At 49.5% G+C, this 26,121-nt stretch overlaps 2 protein-coding genes across 2 annotated transcripts; both read right to left on the bottom strand.

Annotated features, from left to right (window-relative positions):
- Positions 1–13,808: 13,808 nt before the first annotated feature.
- Positions 13,809–14,222, bottom strand: BXZ73DRAFT_100327 (uncharacterized protein; the record flags this gene model as incomplete). The annotated part of the gene is made up of 1 exon (XM_048014548.1): positions 13,809–14,222. One exon carries the CDS (start codon positions 14,220–14,222, stop codon positions 13,809–13,811), a length of 414 nt encoding a protein of 137 aa, XP_047878861.1.
- A 1,614-nt stretch (positions 14,223–15,836) lies between these two features.
- Positions 15,837–16,741, bottom strand: BXZ73DRAFT_100328 (uncharacterized protein; the record flags this gene model as incomplete). Its single annotated transcript, XM_048014549.1, has 3 exons — positions 15,837–15,879; positions 16,084–16,523; positions 16,583–16,741. The coding sequence occupies 3 exons, from the start codon at positions 16,739–16,741 to the stop codon at positions 15,837–15,839; spliced, it is 642 nt and encodes a 213-aa protein (XP_047878862.1).
- Positions 16,742–26,121: the final 9,380 nt, after the last annotated feature.

A 26,121-nucleotide genomic window follows, 5' to 3' on the forward strand; every position in this document is an offset into this window, starting at 1 on the left:
GTTCCTGCCAGGAGAGCAGATGAGCGGGGGCTGGAGGGTTACGAGAATACAAGGGGAGGAGGGAGAAAGAAAGGAAGTAAAACTGTTGCGGACACACTTGACGTCCGTCGAGGCCAAGGTGGCGAGGTTGCCAATGGGCACCTAGGTGGCCATGAGGTGGAGGGCAGCGAATTGGGCCTCACAGACCACGAGCAGTGGTGGTCGGAAAGAGGAAGGGAGGGAAGGGGTGAGCGTGCTTGCAGGAACAAGGAAGGAAGAATAGGCGGATGTACAGGGATCTTGGTTGAGTACGGGGCGTCGAGCTTGAGGTCTGTTGGTGGCATCTGAATTTGTGTTAGAGACAACAGGTCTGGGGGAAGCAGGTGAGCGAGGGCATTGCATGGGGATTGTGGACTAGGAGATGTACGAGAGATAGGGTCCCAGTTGCTCTCCGCACTGCAATGTCGACATTGACGGCCCTCTTCTTGCTGTTCCCCCATGACGAGCTCGAGTCAGTGCACCTGACACTCCCAATGCTCCCCATCTTCTGCAGCCCATGCGGCGGGCCCATCAGCGCTGAGACATCCATCCCATGGTACGCGGTGTGTGCTGCCGTGCATGGAGTCTGGGGCAGAAAGGAGCTTGTCCAGTGCTAGCACATGCAGCAAAGTGGACTCACCAAAATCAGGTCGAACAGTGCACTTATAAGCTTCCCCAATGAGCTCCATGCACACCGTGCAGACCACATTGAGGGTGGGTCCTAGTTGCTGGTGGTCAGATGCACAGACATTGTCCTGGTCTAATACAAAGGCCTGCCAGATGATGTCAACGCCGAAGATGCTCTTGAGGCTTCGCCTGTATACAGCACAGTGTGGAGGAATAACAGTGCAGAATGGCACACAGAGGGGATGTTGATGAAGAGTGAAGAGCAGAAGTGAACTTAGAAGGCCATGAGGAAGCTGAGACTGGGTCTGCACTTTTGAGATGACATCATTGCAGTACCAAATATAGTTAGCCATCTGGCTTACGTAGGGAGATAGTCCCCACCCTACCCTCGCATCAGTCATATATCGACCCCGTTCACATGGTACAATCCTGAGACCCCCTTGCCTCCACCTTGTTGTAACCTCTGCCCTCAGATCGCCACATTTGCCTCTAGAACAGAAGGGTAGCTGAGTTGTAGGAGTGGACTTGATGTCTCTGAGAGAGAGTTAGAGATATTTGGGATACTCAGTCCTGTCAGGGCGTGGGGACGTCAAATTCCTAGAGTCGAGGTCAGGTTGTGTGGGGGATAGATTGGCTAGATAGTGCATGCAATTCCAGCCATATGAGTTTAGGTAGAGTCAGATAGCTTCAGGATTGTATCCAGCTTGGTGATCATTCATCTGTGAAAGGAAAAAGAGGACCCTGAGGAGCCCCTTCATGTTGTCTAAAGTTGTCACGTAGTCTATCAGTTGCGTTACCACAGCACCAGACCAGTCCCAGTGTAGTAGATGGTATTCGGGGCCGTTGACGAAAAGCATGTAAAGTAACCGTTGGTGTTGGTACTTGAAAACAAGGTTTGCATAAGAAAGGAGCTGACCCCATACAGTTTGTCTACTGGCCACGCCAGACTCAAGAGCGATGGCCTCATCGTTGAAGGGGTCATATGCGACACCAGTGCCCTCCCCTCACTTGAACTCGAGTGTGAACCTTTGAAAGGCCCAGTTAGGATCCTTGGACTTGAACTGGTCCCTATCGGATTCTAGGGCGAAATACCCATCACATTTGGATCTGGTTAACTCGCCCAGTTCTGGCTTATTTTCTGAGAGCCTGAAGACATTTCTAGAGCAGAGGGTATGTGCGACATTCATATCCTTCTGGAGATTGACAACGGCAAATGAGTACTAGGGCTCACAGATGGTGAATACAGAGACTCACCTAGGCCTTAGTCACATCCTTCTCCTTGTATTGTAGCTTTTCAAAGACTTCCAAAAACGGAACATCACATGAGTGTTAAGAGGTGTTTTTGTGATATAATCAGCCACATATGCAATCACAGACTTGATGGCAGTGCCTGAGAGCAAGCTGGTAACATCATGGTTGCACCTTAAAACATATGATAGAGCAGGTGTAAATGTGTTCAACATGGGCTCACCCTTTTTCATGACTGGTGCACCAGACTCGGGATCAACTCCAGTAGCCTCATGTGTCTCTCGAGGGAAGCAGGCCTTGCACACTTTGGTTACTGGGTCACGGCAGCCTCGGTTATCAAACTCTGACTTCTCAGTTGAAGCTGGCTTAGGTGGCTCATTTTCTGATAGCTGGTTCTAGTTTGCTTTCTTTTTCCCAGTGATTCTGTCTCTACATTTGCGCACATTGGAGAAATATAATATTTCATCCACCTCTGCCTCGTATTTGATCCACCAATCTTTTTGAGCCTTGCATGTGGTGCATTTTGAGTCTGTTTCATGTTTCCCTGAGCAACTGGGAGGTGGAACTTCTGGTAGTGTCTCTATGAGTGGCACTCGAGTAGGATTTGCCTAGGCAATCTCTGTCACACGCTTGTCTACAGTCTCCAGAGTACTATTCAAAAACTCGCCCTTGTAGCAGCCCTCTAGATACTGCACCATAGCCTGCTGAAAGTCTGAGGTGGGGTCTAAAATGCGATCTCTAATCTCTTGTGGAGTGAGTGCACATTTAATCCACAGCAGCATATGCAAGTGCAGAGTCAAACGGCCCTGCTGTTCAACAGTTCCGTAGTACCCAGCTGTGTCACCATATAAACCGGGTTTACTAGTGCCCACACCAAGAACGTGTTTCAGGAACAGGTCAACCATGACATTGAAGAAGCAGGCACCTGCAACTGGGTTGTCTGCAATCAGATTGAGACGTTGATCCCTTGGTCTGAACTCTGGCATATATTTCTGATCAGTGTCTGCAAAATCCCGTGCCAGAGGGTGTTTGACATCTGTGGGAGCAAATGTGATGAACCAGGAGGGTGCACCTAGATAAGATACCATTGCCCAGATCTCATTGCACATATACTTCTTACTAGTAATAGATCCTTTCACCTTGTAGTTCACAGGCCTTTTCCTTCTCAGTCTCTGGTTTAAAACTTCCCTTAGACAGCCTATTTGCAAGCTCAGTCACAGTTTCTGTGCTGATATTCAGCAGTCTGTGTGCAATCTCATCAAAACGCTTCTTATCAGCAAGAAGATAGCCTGCACTGGTAGACTGCTTGATTTGCTCATGGTTCAAAGCAACCAAGGGAAACAATGGCTCAAGTTGGAAGTGTTTATCATGGTACATCAGCAACTGCTGCTTCCGCTTCTCTTCAGATACACAAATAGCACCTTTCACATTTTTCAGCCCACCATAGCCATACGGAAACAGCAACGGAAACATTTGTGGATAGAGCTGAGGATTGTTATAGATGCTCTCTGGATTTTTTTCCTGACCAATTCCAAGCACCTTTCCACCAGATTTGAAGTGTTCTACAGCTCTTGCCTTGATTTCATATGGTCTGATCTTCCCCAGATGTTCAAGACGCTCACCAGTCAATCCATGCACTACAAATGGGCACTTTCCATCATCTACACCCTCTTCTTCCTCTATTCCAGTCACTGCAGCTGCCTCTGGATCAATATTAGACATACTCTTAGTCTGAGTATAGTTCACAATCACTGGAGGCTCATCTTCAGGATACTCTGCCAGATTTTTGTACAAAATGGTCAGATCTGCATAGTCAGAATGGTTGAGCTTAAGCCACTCAAGTGCAGCACTGACTTTCTTTTGTCTAACAAGCATAGGTGTGCATTTGTATTCCTTTGCTGTGGGCACAAGCACTTCATCAAGCTCATCTCTAGGTGGAGGCAGTACAGAATATATTTTAGGCATGGGGAGAGAGTGACTGACCACATTTGCCTTCATCTTAGACATTTCTGAAATCTGGACTTTTACTATACACATATTGTGCTTTGCTCGTGTGAAGTTTTCCTGTCCAGCTCAAGTCTTTCAGAGCATCTGGTACCTCACCTATCCAAAGCCCATTTGCCAGACTGTTTGGAGGTAGCTTTCCAGAAAGTAAATCAGTAGCACATGACTGGCAGACAGCATCACAGCTTGGCAGGAGCACCTTTCCTGGGACATCACAGATAGGATCTGCAATAGAAGTGCGCTCTACCCGTGTAACTGGCCTTTCTGGAATGAGAATGTTTAGATCACATGTAAGCTTGCTGAGTGGTTGAAGTACTGACTTGTATGTTAATAAACCACAGAATGCACAAGCACTCTCTTAGAAGTTTCTAAGCTGAATGTCTGAGGCAAATCCAGTGATGATCTCACCTAACAACTGAGTATCAGGTGGACTAGGTGGAAACTGGTGCTTTACAGACTTGAAAACTAGAGGTTCATTCAAAGGTAGAAGGGCTTAGCACACTTAGTCTTCTGTTTTTTACTATTTGTCTGCACTGGCTTGGTGGGCACAAACACCACTACATATTCAGGGCATGAAATACAAATGTGGTTCATTAGAATACTTAACAAATGGTCTTTGGTCTGTCTGATTGTAGCAGAGAAACCTATTGCATGTATTTTAGCCAACTACACTAGGTCAGGTTTCTGTAGTCTGGTAACTAAGTGTGATAAAGGAATTTTTACAATTACAGCACACTCTGTATTCACTATGGGTGGAGACACTACACATTTATGATAGTGGTAGTTCATATTTATTGCTATTTCACCTTGAACTGGATACCTTCGGAGTTCACTTGCTGTCCACCACTTCCCTCTGGTATTCTTGTAGGGAATAACAGCACCACCAAGTTGCAACAATATCAGAGTACTAATTGGCTTAGAAGATGTTTGAACTGATATCTGAATAGAGTAATATTTGCTCTTAATAGCAGCCCAGAAGTCATGTTTAAGCATGCAAGTCCGCATAAACAAAAGTCTGATAAGCCTCACTTGAGACCGTGGAGAGTTCCAGGTCAAGTATTGTGATGCACTAGGCTGCATATAGCCATACATAGACTCAGAATAATGCCAGACAGGAGAGGGGTAGATAACCTCAATGTTTGACTGAAGGCACAGACAGACAGAGCTTAAAACAGAGGTGCTCGTCCAAACCTCATCCACAAGGGACCTGGGGCATTCAATCAAGGTGCCCAGAGTAACCTGCTCAGTGTAGTCTAAGCTATATAGAGGGTGATCATCTATAGATGTATCAGTAAGGTTGGGCTGTAACAGAGGATAGAAGTGCACTTACAACATAGATTGGAATGGGTTTGGGAGAGAGAGGTAGAGTTAACTTGTGCAGAGGTGTGCCAAGCACCTTGAATCAGCCATAAAAGGCTGAATAGTAAGGCGGGTTTGAGTGCAGAGTAGGAGAACATTGTGGTTCGAGTTCAGAAGTGAGAGGTGCCCAGAAGTGTGTAAGTAAAGGAAGAATTAGACGATTGTAAAAGAGTCCAGATATCAATGAGTGGAAGGCAGAGCAGGAGAGTATGGTTCATGATATGTACATAGAGATGTCCACAAGATACCAGAGAAACAACACAGGAGAGGGTGAGAGGTGCGTAGTGGTAGTAGGTATAAGTGTAGCATGACATACATGCACAGGGAGACGACAACCTGTATAAGACAAGAACAAAGACGACACAAGTCTGGTATCAGCATGATGCATATGCACTGGGAGATGACGATCTGCAAAAGACAACCAGTGCACTAGGTGCTCTCCTTGACTGACACATGAGAGGCGATTTTCACAGCACCACAGAAGTTGAAGCCAATTGAAGGCTTCTCGTCACTGCCACTCTTACTAGAGTTACAATTAATGAGGTACAAATGAATCATTTTTATGGGGTGGGCTCTGGCTGCAACGTGCAACACCCTTAACTCAACACCATGGGAATTTGCTTCAGACTCCGATTACTTTTGACTAGCACTGCCACTGATGGGACTACAACTTTTACTTACTGCCATCACCCAAGCTCTGGGTTAGGGTTGTTGAACATTGGATATTGAACATAGGTACATACAGATAGTTCTATGTACACATGGACATTGTGAGATAGTTCCTATAGTTCTACATGTCTATTCACTGCCTTGTAGTCCCTTCTCTCTTCCATTACGTTCTTATATGCTTCTCTCTTTGTTCCCTTGTTCTACTTTCGGACTCTCTTTTGTCTTGAGCGCACAGCCCATACAGCCTCGTATCCATCTTCTGTCCGGTCTGTTCTTTGCGCCATCTATGTCCTCCATCATTCACTTACATATGCAGCTCCTGAGATAGATATAAGGAGGACTCTGGCTCGCACTGCTCTTCAGTTGTTCTATCACTGACTAAGGAGTAAGTACCTACACTCTTATGCGCTCCTTACACATATGCTTACTCTATCTGTAGTCGCTCCTCTTCGTGTGTGCTACAGGTACTTATGCTCTCAATATAGTTGTTCTATCACTGGCTGAGGATCACTCCTCTTCGTGTGTGCTTACAGTCAGTGTCTGCCTTACTCAGAGTTCATCAGGTTATGAGCCTTGCGCTCTAGCTTGCTTACGTTGAGCAATGTGTGCTTCACCTTTTACCAACGATTCAAGCTCTCCCCATCAACTACTCGTGGACGGTTTCGGTCGGACATAGCTTTGGGTTTTACCCTCACAGTCCTCTTCCTCTGTCTTCACCTCTACCCTCCACAAGGCCTTCCGACAGGCTTTCGTAGTGAGGTTGCCCCAACGGGTGCTCATTCTCCACGAGTAGGGGATATCGTTCTCAACATCACGCTTCTCTGTACTTTCAACCAACTTCGCCATGGCATCGGATCACTCTGACGACTCCTCCGCTGAGTCTGTATACGACGAGAACACTCCTGCAAGTGATCTCCCTTGCTACCACAACTTTCACACTTTCGACACACGAGATCAGGAAGATTGTCATTGGGACAAAGAAGATAAAGAGCTTTACTCCTGCAGTGTACAACCTTGTCCTAACTGCTATCAGGACATCAACACGCCAGGAAACTTTGGTCTTAGACCCACTCGTCTGCGCACACCAGGACAACTTGTTGCTCCTGACTATCTGCAGCATCCTTCGCATCTTTTTTCGCTCCCTGCACTTCCTGCGTCAACTTCGGTCACTGCGCCAGGCTCTCCACTTATCTCGGCCGTAGCAACCAGACCTCCTCCCTCTCCTATCTCCTCACACCACTCTTTGCTCAAAGTCGAGCAAGTCCTTGAAGCAGACATCACTCCAGAAGCTCTGCTCTATGGTTCCTACGTCTACGGTCCCCTCAACTTTTATCCCATCATTGTTCATACTCCCTCTCCACCTTCACCCACACTCGTCCCTCTAGATGATACCCTCGAGATCCTCTACACGCTACCACTCATGGACACTGTCCCTGTTGCAAAGGGTTCGGTGCTCAAGGGTCATGATAGGTACAAACAGTGGGCGCATGACATGGAAGGGATGTTCCTCATGCTCTCTTGCTGGGAGATTGCTGCCACTCCTTTACTCAACCCTCAACCTGCCGCCGCAGATCCACTCACGCTTCTAGCCTGGAAGCAGCGTGAATCCAAGGCACGAGGCCTGATCGTCAAACAGGTCTCAATTGAGGTCAAGGAGGCGCATCTCAGTGGCAAGACCACCATGAACGCAATGTGGGAGGCTCTCAAAGCGGCTTACAACAAGTCAGACACTGCATTGAGCTTCACCCTCTTCGAGGACCTCATTAACCAGGACCGTTTTGATGAGAACAAGGACCTCGCCGATCAAATCTCCACCTACAATGCCAAATTCAATCACATCAACTCTGCCATCATGAAGTACGGTGATGGTCAATGCACCTTCATGTGCATGGGCAAGCTTCTAGTCTCCTATCGCACCATTGTCATGACCATCCTCACGACATATGAGTCTAGTAAGATCACTGTCGACAACGTCATCTCACAGGTTCACTTTGAGCAGACCTTGTGCAAGACATCAATTGGCAACAGTGAGGAGTCCGTGAGCAAGGTCACCAAGACCAAGCCCAAGCCCCGTGGTCCCTGTGCTCACTGCAAAGGAAAGAACCACAATGAATCTCACTGCTGGCAGAAGCATCCTGAGCTCAAGCCACAGAGAAAGCGTCAAGGCAATGGCAAAGGCAAAGGCAGAGATATTGGTGGTGGTGGAAATTCCAGACATTCGCGTAATGTTTCAGCTCAGACTGTCAATGTACTTGTAGCGTCGGACACCTCGTCCGCGTCAAATGAGATCTCTGCTGCTTGGTACAACACAGGTAACACCACTAAGCGTGATTCTCACTTCCCAGTCTGGTGCATGGATTCGGGTGCTTCGCATCATGTATCAGCATACAAACATGATTTCTCCTCGTACACTCAATATTGTGAGCCTAAAGTCTTCCATACGGCTTAGGAAGAAGATGCTGGTATCGTTCGTGCACTCGGTGAAGGAACGGTTATTGCACAAGACGATCTCAATGGCAACCACGTCAAAGTTGAGTTTAAGAACATCATGTACATCCCCAACACGGGTACTCGTCTCTTCTCAACTGGTGCCATTGAGAATGCCAGAAATCTCATCATTCAGGGGAATGGGAAAATGGTCATTTTCGATCCTCGCGTCCCAGATGCATCCTTCTCACACGCTGGCTTGACTTTCCCTGGTGCTATGCGTCTTGAGGCTCTGTTTAATCCTATGAACAACCTCTATCAGCTGCCCACGGATATAATTAATGGCAAAGTTGTCCAACCTGTCCAACCCTCAGAACCTCAACCCGCAGCTCAGTCGTCGTCATCTACCGTCGACTGGGAACTCATCCACAACCGCTGGGGTCACTGTTCTAAGGAAGTGATCAAAAAGCTCTCTAAGGCAGTCAAAGGTGTTGACGACCCTCTACTGTTTGTGATAGTTGCACCAAAGGCAAAATGACGCGCAAACCACACCCTCTATTACCGAAGCATGCAGAAGCTCCAGGCGACATGATCCACACTGATCTAGTCGGCCCACTGCCCACTTCTATCGGTGGATATACGTACTTTGTAACATACCTTGATGACTTCTCTGGTGCTGGTTGTATCTACTACCTTAAGGCGAAATTGGAACAGACGAAAGCTTTCCGAGAGTACTACGCCTGGGTATCGACATAGACTGGTCGCAAAATCAAGAAGGTACAATCCAATTGAGGGGGTGAATATACCGCAACAGGGTTCCAAGAACTTCTTTGCGAACTTGGGATTGAGCACGACATGACCATGCCAGGAACACCACAGCAAAATGGTCATGCCGAACGCTGGAACCGAACCATCATGGACAAGGCCCTGTGTATGCTTCACTTTGCAGGTCTGTCTCACGGTTTTGGCAATGTGTGGTCGACACTGCAGTGCATATCTACAACCGTCAGCCAATGTGTCGTCTAAAATGGATGTGCCCGATCACGGCATGGAATGGAGTCATCCCAGACTGTTCCCACTTCCGCGTTTTTTGGCTGCAAAGCAGTCGTACATGTGCAAAGGGACAAACACGACAACAAACTCGAGCCTAAGGCACTCGAAGTTGTGTTTGTTGGTTACAAGGGTTCCAAGGGTTATCGTTTCTGGAACCGCTCTACCCGATCCATCATGGTCTCTAGTGATGTGGACTTTGATGAGAATGTCTTCCCTACACGTGAAAACCTCACCGGCCGTCGTTGTGTAACCTCCGATGATTCACCATTTCTGGACATCCCTGAGGGAGAGCCTGACAATGAACCAGTCAAGCTCATACCTCCTCCTCCAACCCCTCCTCCAGAACCTGCTATGGTCCCACACCCTCCTCAAGCTCCACCCAATGCTGAGCCTGAACCAAAGCACGAAGCTCCACCTCTGCCTCCTGTCGTACCAGGTGCACCGCCACGTGCTTCTAACCACTGTCGTAATTGTCATCCTACTGTCGAAGAAGTTCCTGACATTGATGCTGGTCCCCCACCACAACCTCCTCCACACCCTCAGCATCATGGTGCTGGACAGAATCCGCGTCATAACAGGGACAACTTCTATGGTGACGAAGCGCCTGCACGTGTCGACGCCAGGACACGATGAGACAGACAGCTACGTACAGCTGAAAAGTGCGAGTACTTTGATCTGCTCAATACCATCATTAACCAGGCTGCGCGCAAGAAAGGCATCCCTCAGTCCTATCGCGAAGCGCACAACTCTCTTATGAGTGATGAGTGGTTCAAGGCTGAAGCTTCGGAGTACAATTCGTTGATGGAAAATCGAACCTGGGTGCTCGTACCTTGCCCCAAGGGTCGTAACGTCATCGGATGTTGTTGGGTGTACAAGCACAATGGTTGAGTCAAGGCTCGTCTCGTAGCTAAGGGCTATACGCAGAACTGGGGAGAAGATTACTTCGAGATTTTTTCACCTGTATCAAGGAACAAGTCGACCTGCTTCGCATTTGCGCACGCCGTGCTCAAAGACTGGGATATCGACGCCATGGATGTCAAAACTGCATTCCTCAATGGCGATCTCGATGAGGAGACCTATATGGAGCAGCCGGAAGGATGGGTTGAAGCTGGCAAAAAGGACTACGTCTGTCTGCTCAAGAAGGCCATCTATGGTCTGAAGCAAGCCTCTCGCCAGTGGAACCTCAAAATCCACAACTCGCCCTTCAAATTGGGATTTTTCTGCATGTACTCAGATGCCGGAGTCTACGTTTATCGTCGACAAGGGGGTGTTCCAGGCGAAGTCACACTGATTGTTCTGTATGTCGACGATCTACTCATTATGGGCAATTCATGCACGCGCATCAACTTTGTCAAGGACTCACTCAGCAAGCAGTACAAGATGACTGATCTAGGACCAGTGCAACAATTCCTCGGTACTCGCATTCATTGTGATCACGTCAAACACATCCTCGACATCGACCAGGAAGAGTACATCGACGCCGTCCTCGAAAGTTCAACATGTCTGACTGCAATGCTGTATCCACTCCTCTCTCCACTGGTTGCGTCCCAGTCGCTCGACAGGATGAAGCACCTGCAACTCTTCGTCAGGAGTATCAGAGCCTCATTGGCAGCCTTCTTTACGCCATGCTCGGTACTCGTCCAGACATCTCCTATGCCGTCACGTGTCTCTCCAAGTACAATGCCAATCCGTCTGAAGATCACATGCGTTACGCCCGCTACATCCTTCGCTATCTCTGTGGTACCTCACACTATCGTCTTTGTTACGATGGAAAGGATGGCGCCAGCATGATTGCGTACTCAGACTTGGACTGGGGTGAAGACCGCGATGATAAGAAGTCGACAACCGGCTTCGTTTTCCTGATAGCAGGAGGTGCACTCTCCTGGGTCTCTCGCCAACAACGCACAGTATCCCTCTCTTCCACTGAAGGGGAATACATGTCAGCGTCAGACGCTTACCGTCAGATGAGGTGGCTTCGCACTTTTGGCTGTGAAGTTGGTGACGATATGTCGAGTCCTACGCCGCTCTGTATGAACAACCAGGGATCGATTTTCCTCTCTGAAAACCCTGCTGTTAACCGTCGCATGAAGCACATCGACATCCGCTACCACTTCATTCGCGAATACATCAAGGAAGGCGAAGTTACTCTCTTTCACGTTCCTTCTGTGGAGCAGCTTGCGGACTCGCTGACGAAGTCAGTTCCTCTTTCAATACTCAAGTACTTCTGCAAGCACGTTGGTTTAGTTTCATCTGCGTCTTGAACGAAGGGGTGTGTTGAACATTGGATATTGAACATAGGTACATACAGACAGTTCTATGTACACATGGATATTGTGAGATAGTTCCCATACAGATGGAAAGTTCATAATGCATACGGTTTGTCAAGACTTTTGGGTATGCACTATGAACTCGTATGCACAACAAGAGTACGTATATTAGCGCGCGATCACGTAAGGTACTACAGGCGTTAAAATTATGACAAGGCGCTAGTCGACTTCCAGCACGCCCGCAGTGTGGGTTGGCGCATACTCTGCGTAGCTTTGTACTGGAGAGCCCCGTGGAGACGACGAAGGTCCCACTGTAGAGAAATGAGACAGTGGGAATCTGGAATCGGAATGTCCATACAGATGTTCTCCAGCTTCTCAACAAGCTCGAAGGCTTCGTGGGCAGAGACCTAGGGACGAGTTGGCTCCTCATCGTTGGACTCGACGTCTATCAGAGTGGGCGGTTCCATCCCAACCATGCGACGAGCCTCACTGATGATCTCCATGTCTCCCCCTGGAAATGGGAACCCAGACTCGCCAATGATGCACTCGGACTGGGGGTTGATGACGTCGTCGATAGTTGGCAAGTGCCGGATGTGACGACGTCGATGAAGCTCGGACAAGATGTCAGCTAGCACACCTTCTGAATGGGTGAGCTTGAGAAGCGGTGTGCAAGACCTTGTTGATGGAGGACCAGAGTTGATAGAGGCTGATGACGATGCTGCGAGGCTGACTGCTTGGGAGGCGAAACACTTTGACTCATGCTCTGTAATGGCTGTGAGTGCAACGGCGATGTCGCCCTCTGCGCAGTCGATAGCATGGAATACATCCCGCCAGTCATCAAACTTGTACAGTGCTTCTCCAACGATCTTGCGGAGAGTGTCTTCGACCTGGGAAAAGGTGATTGACTCCGTGCTTACATAAGCTCTGATTGCGGCCCAAGCCCCACAATGATGAGTCGGAGTCTGGGATGCTGTTGACATGGCTGAAGCTGCCACATCAGCTGAAGGAGTGACTGGGGGCTGGGCACTGTGGGAGATGTAAGTTACACAGGCAGCGGGAAGCAAAACAGTGTCGGAAGATGAACCCTTCAGTCCGAATGGTGTGCTCCCAGCATGCGGCAATGGTTTGAGCGGTGACTTTACTCCATGCTTCTTTTGCAAGTGTCATGACCTCTAGCTGGTTGACCTTGAAGAGGTCTTGGACCGTATTGGGGTTGGCGTCGTCGAGTTCGACGGCTCGAAGGCAAAGTTTGCGCCTGTAGTGTGCTTTGAAACATCATATGATGCCGCCATCCAGAGGTTGTACAAACGACGTCATATTGGGCTCAAGGAACCCGACTTTGATGTTTGTAGGGTTGTATGAGACGTAATGGCCAGAGAAATTGTCAAGCAGGAAGATGACGTGCCGACGCTGGCGTTGGAAATGTAGATCTTGTCTTTTTAGCCACCTGTGTGATGTCAGAGATGCAACGTCAGGTTAACAGGCAGTGTACTGGAAGACGGCTCACATACCCTTCAAAGAGCACTGCGGTCATCCATGCCTTCGTGTTGTTATCATAGTCAAAGCCACGCCTTTCGAGCGAGATCCCACTGCAGCACTGAGGCATCTTGGGCTTCCCGATGAAGAATGGCTCCAGCTTTTTGCTACCATCGGCATTGACAGCGAATGCGATGGTGAGCCGTTTCTTGTTGTACTTCTTGCCTGGCATCGCCTTCGTTGCCATGCCCCTCTCGGGAGATTGCTGTCATGCCACAATGTTGAACAAGTGCACTTTCAAGCCGCAGAAACAAATGGCTTGCTCACCTTCCATACAATCCCATCTCGTCCATGTTGAAGTGGTCTCGTTTAGCGTAAGGTGCAAGAACTGCAACAAGGCGTCCACCCTCTTTCTTCACAGCCTCCAAATTGACAGATCTGGCCTCTCTATGGCGTCGCTGTTCACCAAGACCGTGACTAACCCACCGCTTCAACAATCCCGAACTGCAGGTGCCACAAAGAGTGCTAAAGAAGTGCTCACCGTTTACAGAACCCTTGTATCCAACCATCTCTTGTCAACCACTCCTGCAAAGGGATACCCATCAGCTCCTCAAGCTGGCCCCGCTTCGTGAGCAGCATCTGGGAGCTAACAAGCTCCCCTCATTCGTCTTCCATGTGTCGGACCCAAAGGTACAGTGCTTTATCGACGTCGGGACGCATGACAATAAGCTCGCGTTTTGATGAGAGACCATTTGGAATGCTGTTCGCGATTTTGAGGTGCTTCTCCTGCCATTCCAGGGTGAGATGATGTGAGAGTGAGGCCTGGTCGAAGAGGAGAGGGTTTGGAAGGCCGGCAAAGTGTTGAACAGTGTTGATCTGCTTGCGTGTGTGCTCATCATGCCAGGAAATGACCCCGAGCCAGTTGTTCTGTGTGAGGTTTTGATGGCCAGACGTCCGTGTCTGAGCTGACGTTTTGGGCGCATTTTCAGTCTTCTTTGGTTTCGTCCGTGGGTACGGTTTTGGCACGTTGCGTGGTTTTCGTTTCTTGAGCTCAGAGTCGGCAGGGCTAGACATGGCGGACACGAGACAGTGTGGAGAGTAGAGCCCAGCACAACGTTTTCATAACTGGATAGAGAGTGTTCATTGTTCTGAGTGAGGGTGCAAAGCGCTGGCACTATGCACACTCCATAGGTCACACATGGCGGTGTCTGCCTGTTGGTCTGCAGCTCCGACCATCCTGGATAATATGCAAAATCTACACATGGGCATATGCATTATGCACTACTAGCATCTATGCATAAATGGCGGGTGACATATGCGGTTTGAGACCCGATGTATGCATAATCAGCATTTATGCATAAGGAACTTATGCATTATGAACTTTCCATCTGTAGTTCCACATGTCTATTCACTGCCTTGTAGTCCCTTCTCTCTTCTATTACGTTCTTATATGCTTCTCTCTTTTTCCCTTGTTCTACTTTCGGACTCTCTTTTGTCTTGAGCGCACAGCCCATACAGCCTCGTATCCATCTTCTGTCCGGTCTGTTCTCTGCGCCATCTATGTCCTCCATCATTCACTTACGTATGTAGCTCCTGAGATAGATATAAGGAGGACTCTGGCTCGCACTGCTCTTCAGTTGTTCTATCACTGACTGAGGAGTAAGTACCTACACTCTTATGCGCTCCTTACACATATGCTTACTCTATCTGTAGTCGCTCCTCTTCGTGTGTGCTACAGGTACTTATGCTCTCAATATAGTTGTTCTATCACTAACTGAGGATCATTCCTCTTCATGTGTGCTTACAGTCGGTCCCTGCCTTACTCAGAGTTCATCAAGGGTCCCCCTGTAGGGTTCCACTAGCGCTGGGTTTGCACTGCCACCTGGGCTCAGCGCTTCACTCCTTTCTACACTTTGTAGTGCCTGTTAGTGTCTACACCTATTCAACTAGACTGAGATGGGCGCTCCTTAGGGGCTCCAGTCAGAGTCTATGTGGACTACTACTATAAATATACTCAAGATTTATCGGAATTGATTCAATTTTTGAAGGGCTACTTTCAGAAAAGTGAGGCTTCCACAAGTTATTAGAGTGAACCTAGTCCACATAGTAGCCAGTGTAGATGTGAACAGAGCGCTCATATCAATGCAGTGCTAAAAGGACTACAAGGTCTATGACATATGGTTCATATGTTGTAACTGTTTGTATGAGCTCAGATGATGTCGGTTTTGGATGCTCTTGAGTGTGTTTGATGCGCATTGATGAGAGGGATCTAATAGTTTATGTCACGTGATTCTGTAAGCAGATACGATGGAATGGTTTGAGTAACACTGCTGCAGCACTATATGTACTTTATACGGCTGATTATAGGCTTGTTTCTGAGCCAATTACTATATATGTAGGTGTATTAGAACACCTCTTTGAAGGGCTACAAGACAGTATATGTTATGTTATGTATTGTGCATTGCAGCTGCTATACTGAAGCAACTACTGCTTAGCATTGTTGACTGGGTTATAGCACTGGGACTGGGAATACGCTTACATAACATATACCATCCGAAAGCCACTTCAAAGACGTACTTGGCATAGTTTAAATCATAAGAAACAGACAAGGAATGAGGTGTGTGAGAAAACTGTTACATAAGCGCAAGCAGCGCACTCCCATCCCTGCTGCCACTTAGGCTCAATCATCTAGCCGATCGGTGCCCGCTGCAAGCGTCGGTTTACCGACGGGCTGGTCAAACTGGTCAGCCTTTTTGGGGGGCGTCCCAAAAAGGACCGTGGGTGCGTTGGACTTAGCGAAATTTCGCGTTCGACACTGGGAGAATGCATGGGCTGCACCCTCCGTCCGTCCTGCGTACCACCACAATCCTCAACCATTGTGGTTCCAGCCTCCAGCGGCGTATTTCCTGCCTCCTCAACAGCTGCATCAACTAACATGGAGGAGGGAGGCTCTTGGCTGCCAGGCGAGAGAATGGGTGGTGCGGGACGCCGTGGTAAGTCGCCTTCATCATCACTCGGCTCGTCACTGTGCGAGATCATGGACAGGCCATCGCATTCATCAATATCGGCCTCTGAGCAGTCTGTCTCGGTCCCGGATGCCACTGAGGCTTCCGAGACCGGGGTGGAGGGCACGTAGTCTGAGTCGGATGAGTCTTCATCTTGGTCTTCAGTACCTGGTATGGCGGAGATACAGCCCAGGCTCTTGCTGCTTCCGGCAACAGTTGGGTAACTGCTGGTGATGCCTAGTGCTGAGAGAATGGCGATGACTTGTCGTTGGACATCTGTGGTGTACAAGTACAGCCCGATGATGTGCTCAATCAGGCTGTTGTTCTGACTACGTTCGCCTAGCAGGTCACATAGTGCGGTTCCAATGCGCTGCAAGTCAGATGAGCTCGAGCCTTGGGGCATGGATTATGTGGTATGAACAATCACACCGTGTCCTTACATCGCTGACAATGTGTCTTCTCATCCGGCAGGTCTTCGTCCGACGCGTCCTCGGCTGTGACACGCGAAGATAGCGTCTCTTCCACCGAGACTTTCTTCGCAGCAGCCTCGGCTGCTCCCTTCTTGCGCCATATCTCCAGGGCTTGCATGGTGCGCTACTCTAACATGCCCCAGTGCTGTCACGACCACCCTCCCGATTGATTTTACCATCCCATCTGCCTCCACCACCATCACCACGTCCACTCCAGCATCCGCAAAGGCTGCCTAGCACGCCCTTGTACCACCCACCATACGCGCCCAGCGCACCCTCATACCTGCCCGGCACTCTCTCGTACCCACCTACCACTCTTGGCTCATACCTGCCACCTACCACACCTAGGCATTCGACTACCACGCCCTTGTACTATCCACCTACCACGCCGGCTCGCTTCCAGAGCGCAACACCGACGGTCTCACATCGTGATCTCAGCACGCCGATGAACCCTTGCGGACTCACGATCTCAAGCCTCTTGCTGCTGGGGCCACAGCCACCCAAGTCGCTGTATGGGCCTTCACAGCGCACCCCGTTCTTCAACCAGATGGGGCCTGCAGCGATGCCCTCGTGCCAACCCCCCGTGAGATCTCAGCGACGCACTGAGCTGTCCTCACAGCGGACGGACATGGGTCCACCTTCGACACCATTGGCGCCCCATCAGTCGTCAATTTGGCCGTCACAAGCACCTGAAGCCACGTTCAGGCTCATACGCTATGACCCCAACGGTCCTCCGGCACGCAAGGCCGGAAACGAGGCGCTTGCAATCCAACTGCACCAGCTATAAGCACGCTCGTCGCAGCCTCATCAACTTCCGTCTTCAGATTTTGTGCCTGACGACCCTCATTTCACTCACTACTAGTTGCATTAGAGTCCCGCATATCCCCTTACATGTACTACATAGTTTTAGACCACAACGAGCCCGCTGATGGGACGGGACGGAGGGCACAGGCCGCGTATTCTCCCAGTGTTGAATGCGAAATTTCGCTAAGTCCAACGCACCCACGGTCCTTTTTGGGACACCACCCAAAAGGGCTGCCCAGTTGGACCAGCCCGTCGGTGAACCGACGCTTGTGGCAGGCACCGACTCATCCACCCTTCACCTCTGTAGCCTGGCTTTTGGCCAAAGTCAGTGCTTATGAGTGGAAGGATGCCCCCCCACAGTCCCTGTGCTCCTGCACCATGCCTACTTGGTGCACCAATTTAGAGCAGTGGTTTTGAGCCTGAGATGCCTGCAACATTGCCATTTTGGATGGCTGGGTTGTTGGAGCACAGACCGAGTTCTGTGTGAGATGGATTCAGCATTTTCTTCAACTCTCTGGTAAGTGTGCCTTTGTTGATCTGCTCATTCCCATGGTACTTTGATGTTGCTGTACCTTGTTCCATGCCCCATTACCTCCAGAACACTGCCAGATTGTTCCCAGGGGCGTGCTCTTTCTGTAGACCCCCTATTCATCCCCCACTTCGCATTTTTGGCCCCTTTGCACATACTGATAGTGTGGGTTGGCACAGCGCTCACAGCATCTATTTCAGAGGCGCCCATGGCACTGCTACATTCATAAGGCCTGCATGCCATCCATCCCCTTCCCATGGTTGGATCTGCTTCATTTTTGGTAGGTAGACACTAGTAGCACTGCCCACATGATCTATGTACTTTGTTTTATCATTTTGTATGCTTTGAGCCCATAACAGCATGTTTAGAGCCTGGGACTGGCCATCTAGCCCATCCACTACCAGCTACTGCAAGCCACACCCAGCCACCTAAAATTGTCATCCACAAGCCCTGGCTACAATCTACCCTCTTTTAGTGGGGCTGTGCTGCCCAATCTTTGTCAGCAGCCCTTCTCATGCCTCTTCACCATATATGGACACTGTTTGGCACTGTTTGCCCCCTCCTGCCTCTGCCACAGCTGCCACAGTGGCTGAAAGTGCAGCTAGGTGCCTATTTTGAACGCTTTTTCAAACTCAGCTCAACTCAGCTAGAGCTGCTGCTGGGTGGTGGACCTCACAGCCTTGGGTTCAATCCCTGCCAGTGCCGCCTTTTTTTCTGCATGTGGCTGTGCTATTTAGGCCTGGTTGTAACAAGAGGTATTCAGGCTTTGTAAAATCCAATCAATTGCCTAAATTCCTGATTATATTCATGAAAGCAGCTACTATAGAGTGTGTTACTAATATGCTTACAGCTTGGCTTTAAACACATTAGATGAGAGACAGTGTAGATATAATCACTGGTGCCTACTAACTTTAGAGAGCTCATGTGACCTCAGTTGTTGTCTGTTTGGGGTGATTGTATATGCATTAGAAAGCTATGTAGAAGGCCTATATAACTGCCACTTCTTTGTCTTCTGTTGTTTCCCCTTTAGGTGGTCTAGCACTGTAGAATGATAGTGTGTATTCTGCCTCTATAAAATCAAATACAGCACATAAAATCTTGACTATATCCAGAAGGGCAGCTATAACACAGGGTGTTGTAATTGTATTGGCTTTTATATGCATAGTAAGCAATTCAGTACCAGCTTCCACAATGTTTTCACAACTGCTATATATTCTGTTCTTGGTGATAAGGTTTAATATAGCTTATTAAGGTCTCTCATATCTTCTCATTATATCCCATATCTCATTAATCGTTTTCTGCCAGTAATGGCCCACTCCTACCAAGTGAGGAATAGAAGTTCTGGTATGAACAGAGTGATATGGTAAGAAATGGGACCAGATATACTTTTCTCTAGGGCATTCTGTATTCCTCTTCCTCTAGAACAATCTAGAAAGTTCTGGGAACACTCTAGGATAAACACATGACTAGTCGGGTTGACTAAGAAACATGGCTAGAAAATCCTGGGGCAGTGTAGAATATTCTGGAGAGTTCTGGCAATATCTAGAGAATAGATGAGTCATCCTCTGATTCAGAATGACTCACCAAAGAAACAATCCAGAGAGTTCCATAGGCACTGTATACACTGGTAGAATGTAAGACTGGGGTCATGCACAAACAGCAATCAGCTGTGGAAGGTGTCTGTGGATTTGTCATTTGGGTTAAATACTCGCCTGAGCGCTCTGAGGGAGGATAACAGAGCAGAATTAACATGATTATCACATTTGAACACCCTTGACGTTCCATGCCCAAAACCTGACAGGGCCGCAAGTGCATCAACGCAGGTTGGTGGTCGCTTCAGTTGGGATTTGGGGGAAGAGTGAATGAGAGGAATGCGTGTTGAGGCTACCAGCCCATGCGATCCTAACAACATGTCAGGTTCTTCGGGTGATGTGTTAGACTGGAAGGTCTCTGTGAGAAGGTGTCACGCACAGTCCTCTGTCTCGTGCACCTGCTTGTTCAATGCTGGTTTCGATACATGCAAAGCTAACTGCAATATAACAGGCGGTGCAGGAATGGGGGGGGCGGGGGGGTGATTCTAACATCAGCTTTATGCACACTGCAGATGAAAGTCCCGTTTAGCGCTTGTTTTTCTCTTCTTAAGGTGTTCTCCCAGGTTCTGTCTAGAAATCTGAGGTCTTTTCGTAGATGGGGCTATGATAGGAGTTCAAAGGGTGTGTTATATGGCACTTATGCTTGCTGCCAGCTCACTCTGAGTGTATCAGAGACTCGCCTCCTCCCAAATCGAAAAATGTGCTTTCTGAGAATCATGCGGATATCATATATCCATAACTTCTAGAAAAACTTCCAGGTGTTCTATGGACACAACATTCTCTGATAGATTTGCAATGAGTAGCGCCTTCAATTCTCTGCGAACTCACACCTAAGCATGCATACCATGTTGGGTGTCTATTACATGAGATAGCTGTTTGTGCATAACCCCAGTCTTACTAGAACATTATTTGTACTTAGTCATCCTCCAGCACAGCCCTTTCTGAAACAGCATAAATACTGGCCAGAAAACTGAGCTGAGAGGCATCTTCTCTTACTCAATCATCTTCTACTTGAATATGCCACAGCTTGCTTGTATTTGGGAAGATCCCAGGGCCTGTGCTTTTACCAAGAGGGTATTTTGTAAGCCTTGGCAGCTGAGTATCTGCATTGTTCACTCTGAGGTAGACTGATCATTTGCATTTATTCAGTGCTAGAAATTGAGACAGGGTCTTGATTAGCTAGCAAACAGATTGTGTGAGGGGACAACAGACTTTCTGAGGAATCAGGTGATTGTGCAGGTGCTGAGGCAGGTGTTCCATGCCACGCTGCTCACGCCGTATCGAACGACAAAAGAACACGGCCCAGACCTGCCCAGACCACCACCTGACCTCATAGAAGGTCAAGAAGAACACGAGGTGGAAGCCATCCTCAAGCACCAACTGCGGGGAAGCAGATCGAAGCCGAAGCTCTATTATCTTGTCGCATGGAAGGGCTGGGAACCAGCAGAAAACTCATAGGAACCAGAACACCACCTGACTAATGCACCAGACATTCTCCATACATATAAGAAGAAGCATTGACTATGAACCAACCCCCATCCCCCACTCACCACACCTGACTCGCTCGCACAAACTCGCACCACCGCAATCATGCCTCGCACTCGTAACCCCAACTCCAACCCATGCTCTACTCGCTCACGGGCGACCTCCACTACCCCCTCCTCCGGCTCAACCACTGGACGTACCGTTCCGCGGTTTATCACCGATAGACCCCTCATCTCATACCAACATCTCCCCGTCACGTTCCTCCGCAATGACGCCCCAGCCCCGTTCGGCCTCCGAATCGGATGGGTGATCGCGCACCCTGATCTTCACGACCAAGTACGAATCCGGACCGAACACATCCCGGGGTCCACCTACTGCATTGAAACCTACCGAACCTTCGCCGACGCCTTCCAGACTCACCAAGAGGCCAATACGTTCGTACACCGGGCGGCCGGACCAGCACGAGTCAAGGAGAACGCGCAACGAGCTGCATGTGCCACTATGCATCTCCTCATCTGAGGAGCTGAGCTCGCAGTCTGCCAACTTGCCACTTACCAAGTTGGACGCGCCCTCGCCGATCTTCTCCCCCGTCGCAAGCAGCACACAGACTATACGCGACACGGACAAGCATCACCCACCCCCGCCGAAGCCGAACGTAACAGAGCCACATGGGAAGAAGAGGAATACCGGACGCGCACCGTCGCAGGAGGGTGGATGGGCATGGAGAGCTCGGCCGTGGAATGGGGGTCACCCGTGGAAGAAGAAGACAACAACGAAGAACCTGCCACCCCCACGCCAGGTCTCACCTTGTCCGACATGATCGCCGCCTCGGACCTCGCGGATCCCAGACCCCACCTCCTCGCCCTCCCACCCCGACGCCATCCACACCATCCCCGGACACACGAGCAGTCCACCACTACGCAGACGATGAAGTACACTACGAACTCGCCGTCCCAGTCCAGGCCCCACCCCCGTACGACGACGACGACGACATGGGCAACGACGCGGATTCAGAAGGGGGAGAAGCCTCCTCCAGCGACCATGAGGATGAGAGCAACGCCCCGCGCATGGAACTCCTATGCGCCTACAACCCCGTGGCCCGACCGTTCCGCCTCGAGGGAGCTACCAGCCGCTACGCCCTCCGCGGGTACCTATCCGCCAACCACTTCATCGGGGTGTACACCCTCGACTGGCCAGTACATTACTCGCCCGAGAACATCGAGTTGAGGATTGCCGCCACTGGCTCCAGGAATTCGCCTCAGCCTCGAACTCCATGTCCTCAACATCGTGGCGCAATGGTGCAACGCCCACTGCGAAGAAGTCGTCGACGACCATGTAATCGACGTGGGACACTGGCGACGATTCCTCACATACTACAGCCAGTACCGACGTGCGGGTATCCCCCTACATGGCGAACCCGAAATGTCGCTCGAAGGGATGGTCCACGAAGTGATCGTCAACCTGATCGTGCGACTACGCCAGATCGGGTACCGTCCTCGTGAAGACCCCGACCTCGACGCCAACGACATCTTCGGTAACTAAGGGTTGGGACAACCCTCACGAGAGGGGGAGCTGATGTTATGGACACCGTGCGTACGCCTACTTCCCCCCTCGTCATCTCCGTCACGGACTATGCCTCGTGCCCTCAGGGGCTACTGTAACACCACCCCTATCCTTTGCCTCATGCTGCTGTGCAGCCTCGTTTCAGACATGCACGTGCCTCATGGTAACCTCGCGGCACGACACCCCCTCACACACCGTTACCATGACTCGTACTGACTCATACGGACTTGTTGTACATGTACCGCTACCTCACCCCTCGCACACCGTGGCCTCATGGCCTTTGTACTTATAAGAGGGACGACGCAGCATAGCGCTCCCCATCTTTCGACCTCCTGTATAGCTACGTCCCCTCAGGCCTAGTGCCAATTGACTCTCTTGCTTGCCTTCTACCTCGCTCGCTCGCCGGTCCACTCGATAGTGCACCGTGCTCACTTGCGTCGGCATCAAGAGACTTCTCACGGACATAACCACTCGGCGTCTAGGCCTCGTTCCCGACGGAACTTGGACTTCGACGTAACACTTATCAGAGGATATTGGGGGGGTGGCTATTGGGGGATCAAAAGTGCTGTGGCTGAAGGGTAAACAGCAATCTAATCCAGAACCAGATGGTGGTTCTCCGATCGGACTTCAATCCCACTCATTGGAAGGCTATCCACACGTTATAAAACAAGAACCAGGGAATTCCATCCACAATTCCCAATTCTAGCCAATGTCCCCATCGGCCAAAACAGGGGTACATCCATATCTCCACCAATACTGCTCTGATCAGCATGATCTTGGGTTCTCTAGAAAGCTGTTTTATGCCCCTTTTGATTGATACATAGTGCCTGATGATATTCCTGCCCTGTGCTGCACCCCAGGCTGGCCATTTACAGGTAAATACTAGCTATTGCCCCCCATTCCAGCTGCCCAGACCAGCCCAAATACACCATTCCAGCTATAGTCACCTTCAGCTACCTATTTACCCCAATTCCAGCCCATTATACCAGCCAAAATGCCCACCCGTAGCACTACCTGCACCAGGCTATTTATAGCTAGGTAGGTCCCAGTGGGTCCCTGGCATTGGTTATTACAGCGTAGAGGAGATTCTGTCATTACAAACATCACTTTTAACAGCCCAAAAGGGCTCTGTAATAACTCCACATCACTTTTAACAGCCTAGAGGAGTTTCTGTCATTAAGAACGTCACTTTTAACAGTGCAGCAGAGGTTCTGTCATTAAGAATTCTGTTTTTAACAGTCCAGGGGAGGCTCTGTCATTAGATATTTCGCTTTTGACAGCCCAGAGTGTGTGCTGTCATTAGATATATGCCTATAACAACCCAGAGGGTGTTCTGTCATTAGAGAGTTCGCTTTTAACAACCCAAAGGGTGTCCTGTCATTAGATATGTTGGTTATAACAGCATAGAAGAAGTGCTGTGATTAGATATTTCACTTTTGACAGCCAGGGGATGCAGCTGTAATAATAACAGACACATACATAGTATTACAGGCCTTTGCAGGCCTGTTATTGTTATTGCTTCACCAGGGTTTTCTACAATGAAAACGTGGTGGGCCTCAGCATAATGGACTTCCCAGGTACCTGGGGGATTGTATTACATCTGTGGTGACCACAGGTGCATTTCGTCTGCATCACCCACCTCTCCCGCATCCACGTCGCCTACCTCGCCTACGTCAACACCGCACACGCTTGCATCGTCCACGTCCGAGTCGCCCACATCGCTCGGCCGCATCCGCGTCGTCCCCGCACCCATATTACCGCATTGCTGATCTCACCCACATCCGTGTCGTCCACCTCCCGTATCGCCCACTTCGCCGCACCACCCACCTTGTCCGCTTGTCGCCTGCCTGCTCATCCGTGTCACCACCTTGCCTGCATCGTCATTGCGTCACCTGCGCCGTCTTATCCCGCGCCGCCCGCATGGCCCATGTCAATGGTCGCTTGCTATAGGAGCTTGTTGGAGCAAACAAGGGTGTGGTAATAGACACACCTTTGTTGGCGGTGTAGTTAGACTACGTTAGTTACCAATATATTTCGTCCTTCCTGCACCTCTATATGTGAATCAGTCTGCTGAGTGATGTTAAGCTTCTCACCTGGTTGCAATTGCTGTCCTCGATAGCAAGTGTTTAGTATCAAATTGCAGGAGTTAGAGTGCTAGTATCACACACCTTCAACATCTCCTAATGGGTGTAAATATGCGACCCATTAGACACATTAGTAAGATGTGAGGCCTAATGTGTTTGCTGTTAGGTGTGCTGGTTCTCATGTGGTCTAAATATCGGGTGATTAGACACATTAGACCACATTAGAGCTTAAAGTCTGGTGATTAGATGTGTTAGAGCATAGTAGGACTAATTAGCAATTTGTGTTTTTCCTGATGTCACAAGGGCATCCAAAAGTTCGAAATTTCGGGGGTAGTCACACCTCACATAGTCACACCTCACAAGGGCGAAGTTCGAAAGCATCTCACCTGTACCTCACATCAATCAGGCCGGCTTAGCCCGTGGCACCGGGGGGGGTGGCCCGGGTCAAGTAGACCTGAAACCGTGCTCCCCCGCACGTTTGAAGATTTCGTCCAATAAACCCGAGCTATTTCCCAACAGGGAAGTGCTCGGACGCCCTCCCTCCCAAGTCCCCCAGCCCATCACATGTCCCCATCCTCCAGATCTCCCATCAGTCCGCGTTATCTCTCCCGCCCCCGCCCGCGTTATCTCCCGCGCCCACGCCCACATTATCTCCCGCGTCGGCGCCGCGCGCCTCCCTGCCCCGCCACCTGTGCTCGCTGTGCCCGACAGTGAGCTTGCTGTCCCTGCACCTTGCCTCCCCCTCCTCTCCGTTTCCCTCCGTTCTTTTTGTAATCTACTTGTATTCACAATGCGCACCTAATGGTACACAATTCAATGGCTACACTTGCCTGGGTGTGCCTGCACTGAGCCCTCAAACCTCCCAAAATGCGTGCAATACAGGAACATATACAAGCACTCAACTGACCGGCCAATCTCTGCATCAGATAGTCGTAGATGAGAGCTGCTCTATTATAAAATCGCAGGTGGATAGCTAGAGGGGTGCAGGTATGATGTCACATGTTATTTCAGAATGACATACCCCACAGTGATATGGTATATACATATATCGTCCTATGTACACCCATAATCGTACATAGAGATCATTCAGAGTGTATTGCAAGAAGAAGCAAGTGAATAGACGATGTTGTGGTGAAGATATGACATATGCTCAGAAGGGGGAGTTGGCTTGAAAATGCGGCCTTCATATGTTTTTGTGCAGACCTCTGATCACTTCGAATCTTGTTGCATTACGTTTAAGTGTATGTGGAGAGCTCAGATCGTCGGTTTGGTGCTTATCGGTGAAGGATTGGATACAGGCCATGGTATGTCATTATTCTATGACATAGAGTATAGCGATATGACATGTGCTCCGATTATTATTCTGAAAAGCGGAATAGAACGGGGTGTTTTTCTGCTAAACGATGCAGAAGGAATCTCGAGAAACGATTGAGTAGTCGCC

Source organism: Epithele typhae, assembly GCF_022376455.1.
Source record: "Epithele typhae strain CBS 203.58 chromosome Unknown BXZ73scaffold_17, whole genome shotgun sequence".
NCBI lineage: Eukaryota > Fungi > Basidiomycota > Agaricomycetes > Polyporales > Epitheliaceae > Epithele > Epithele typhae.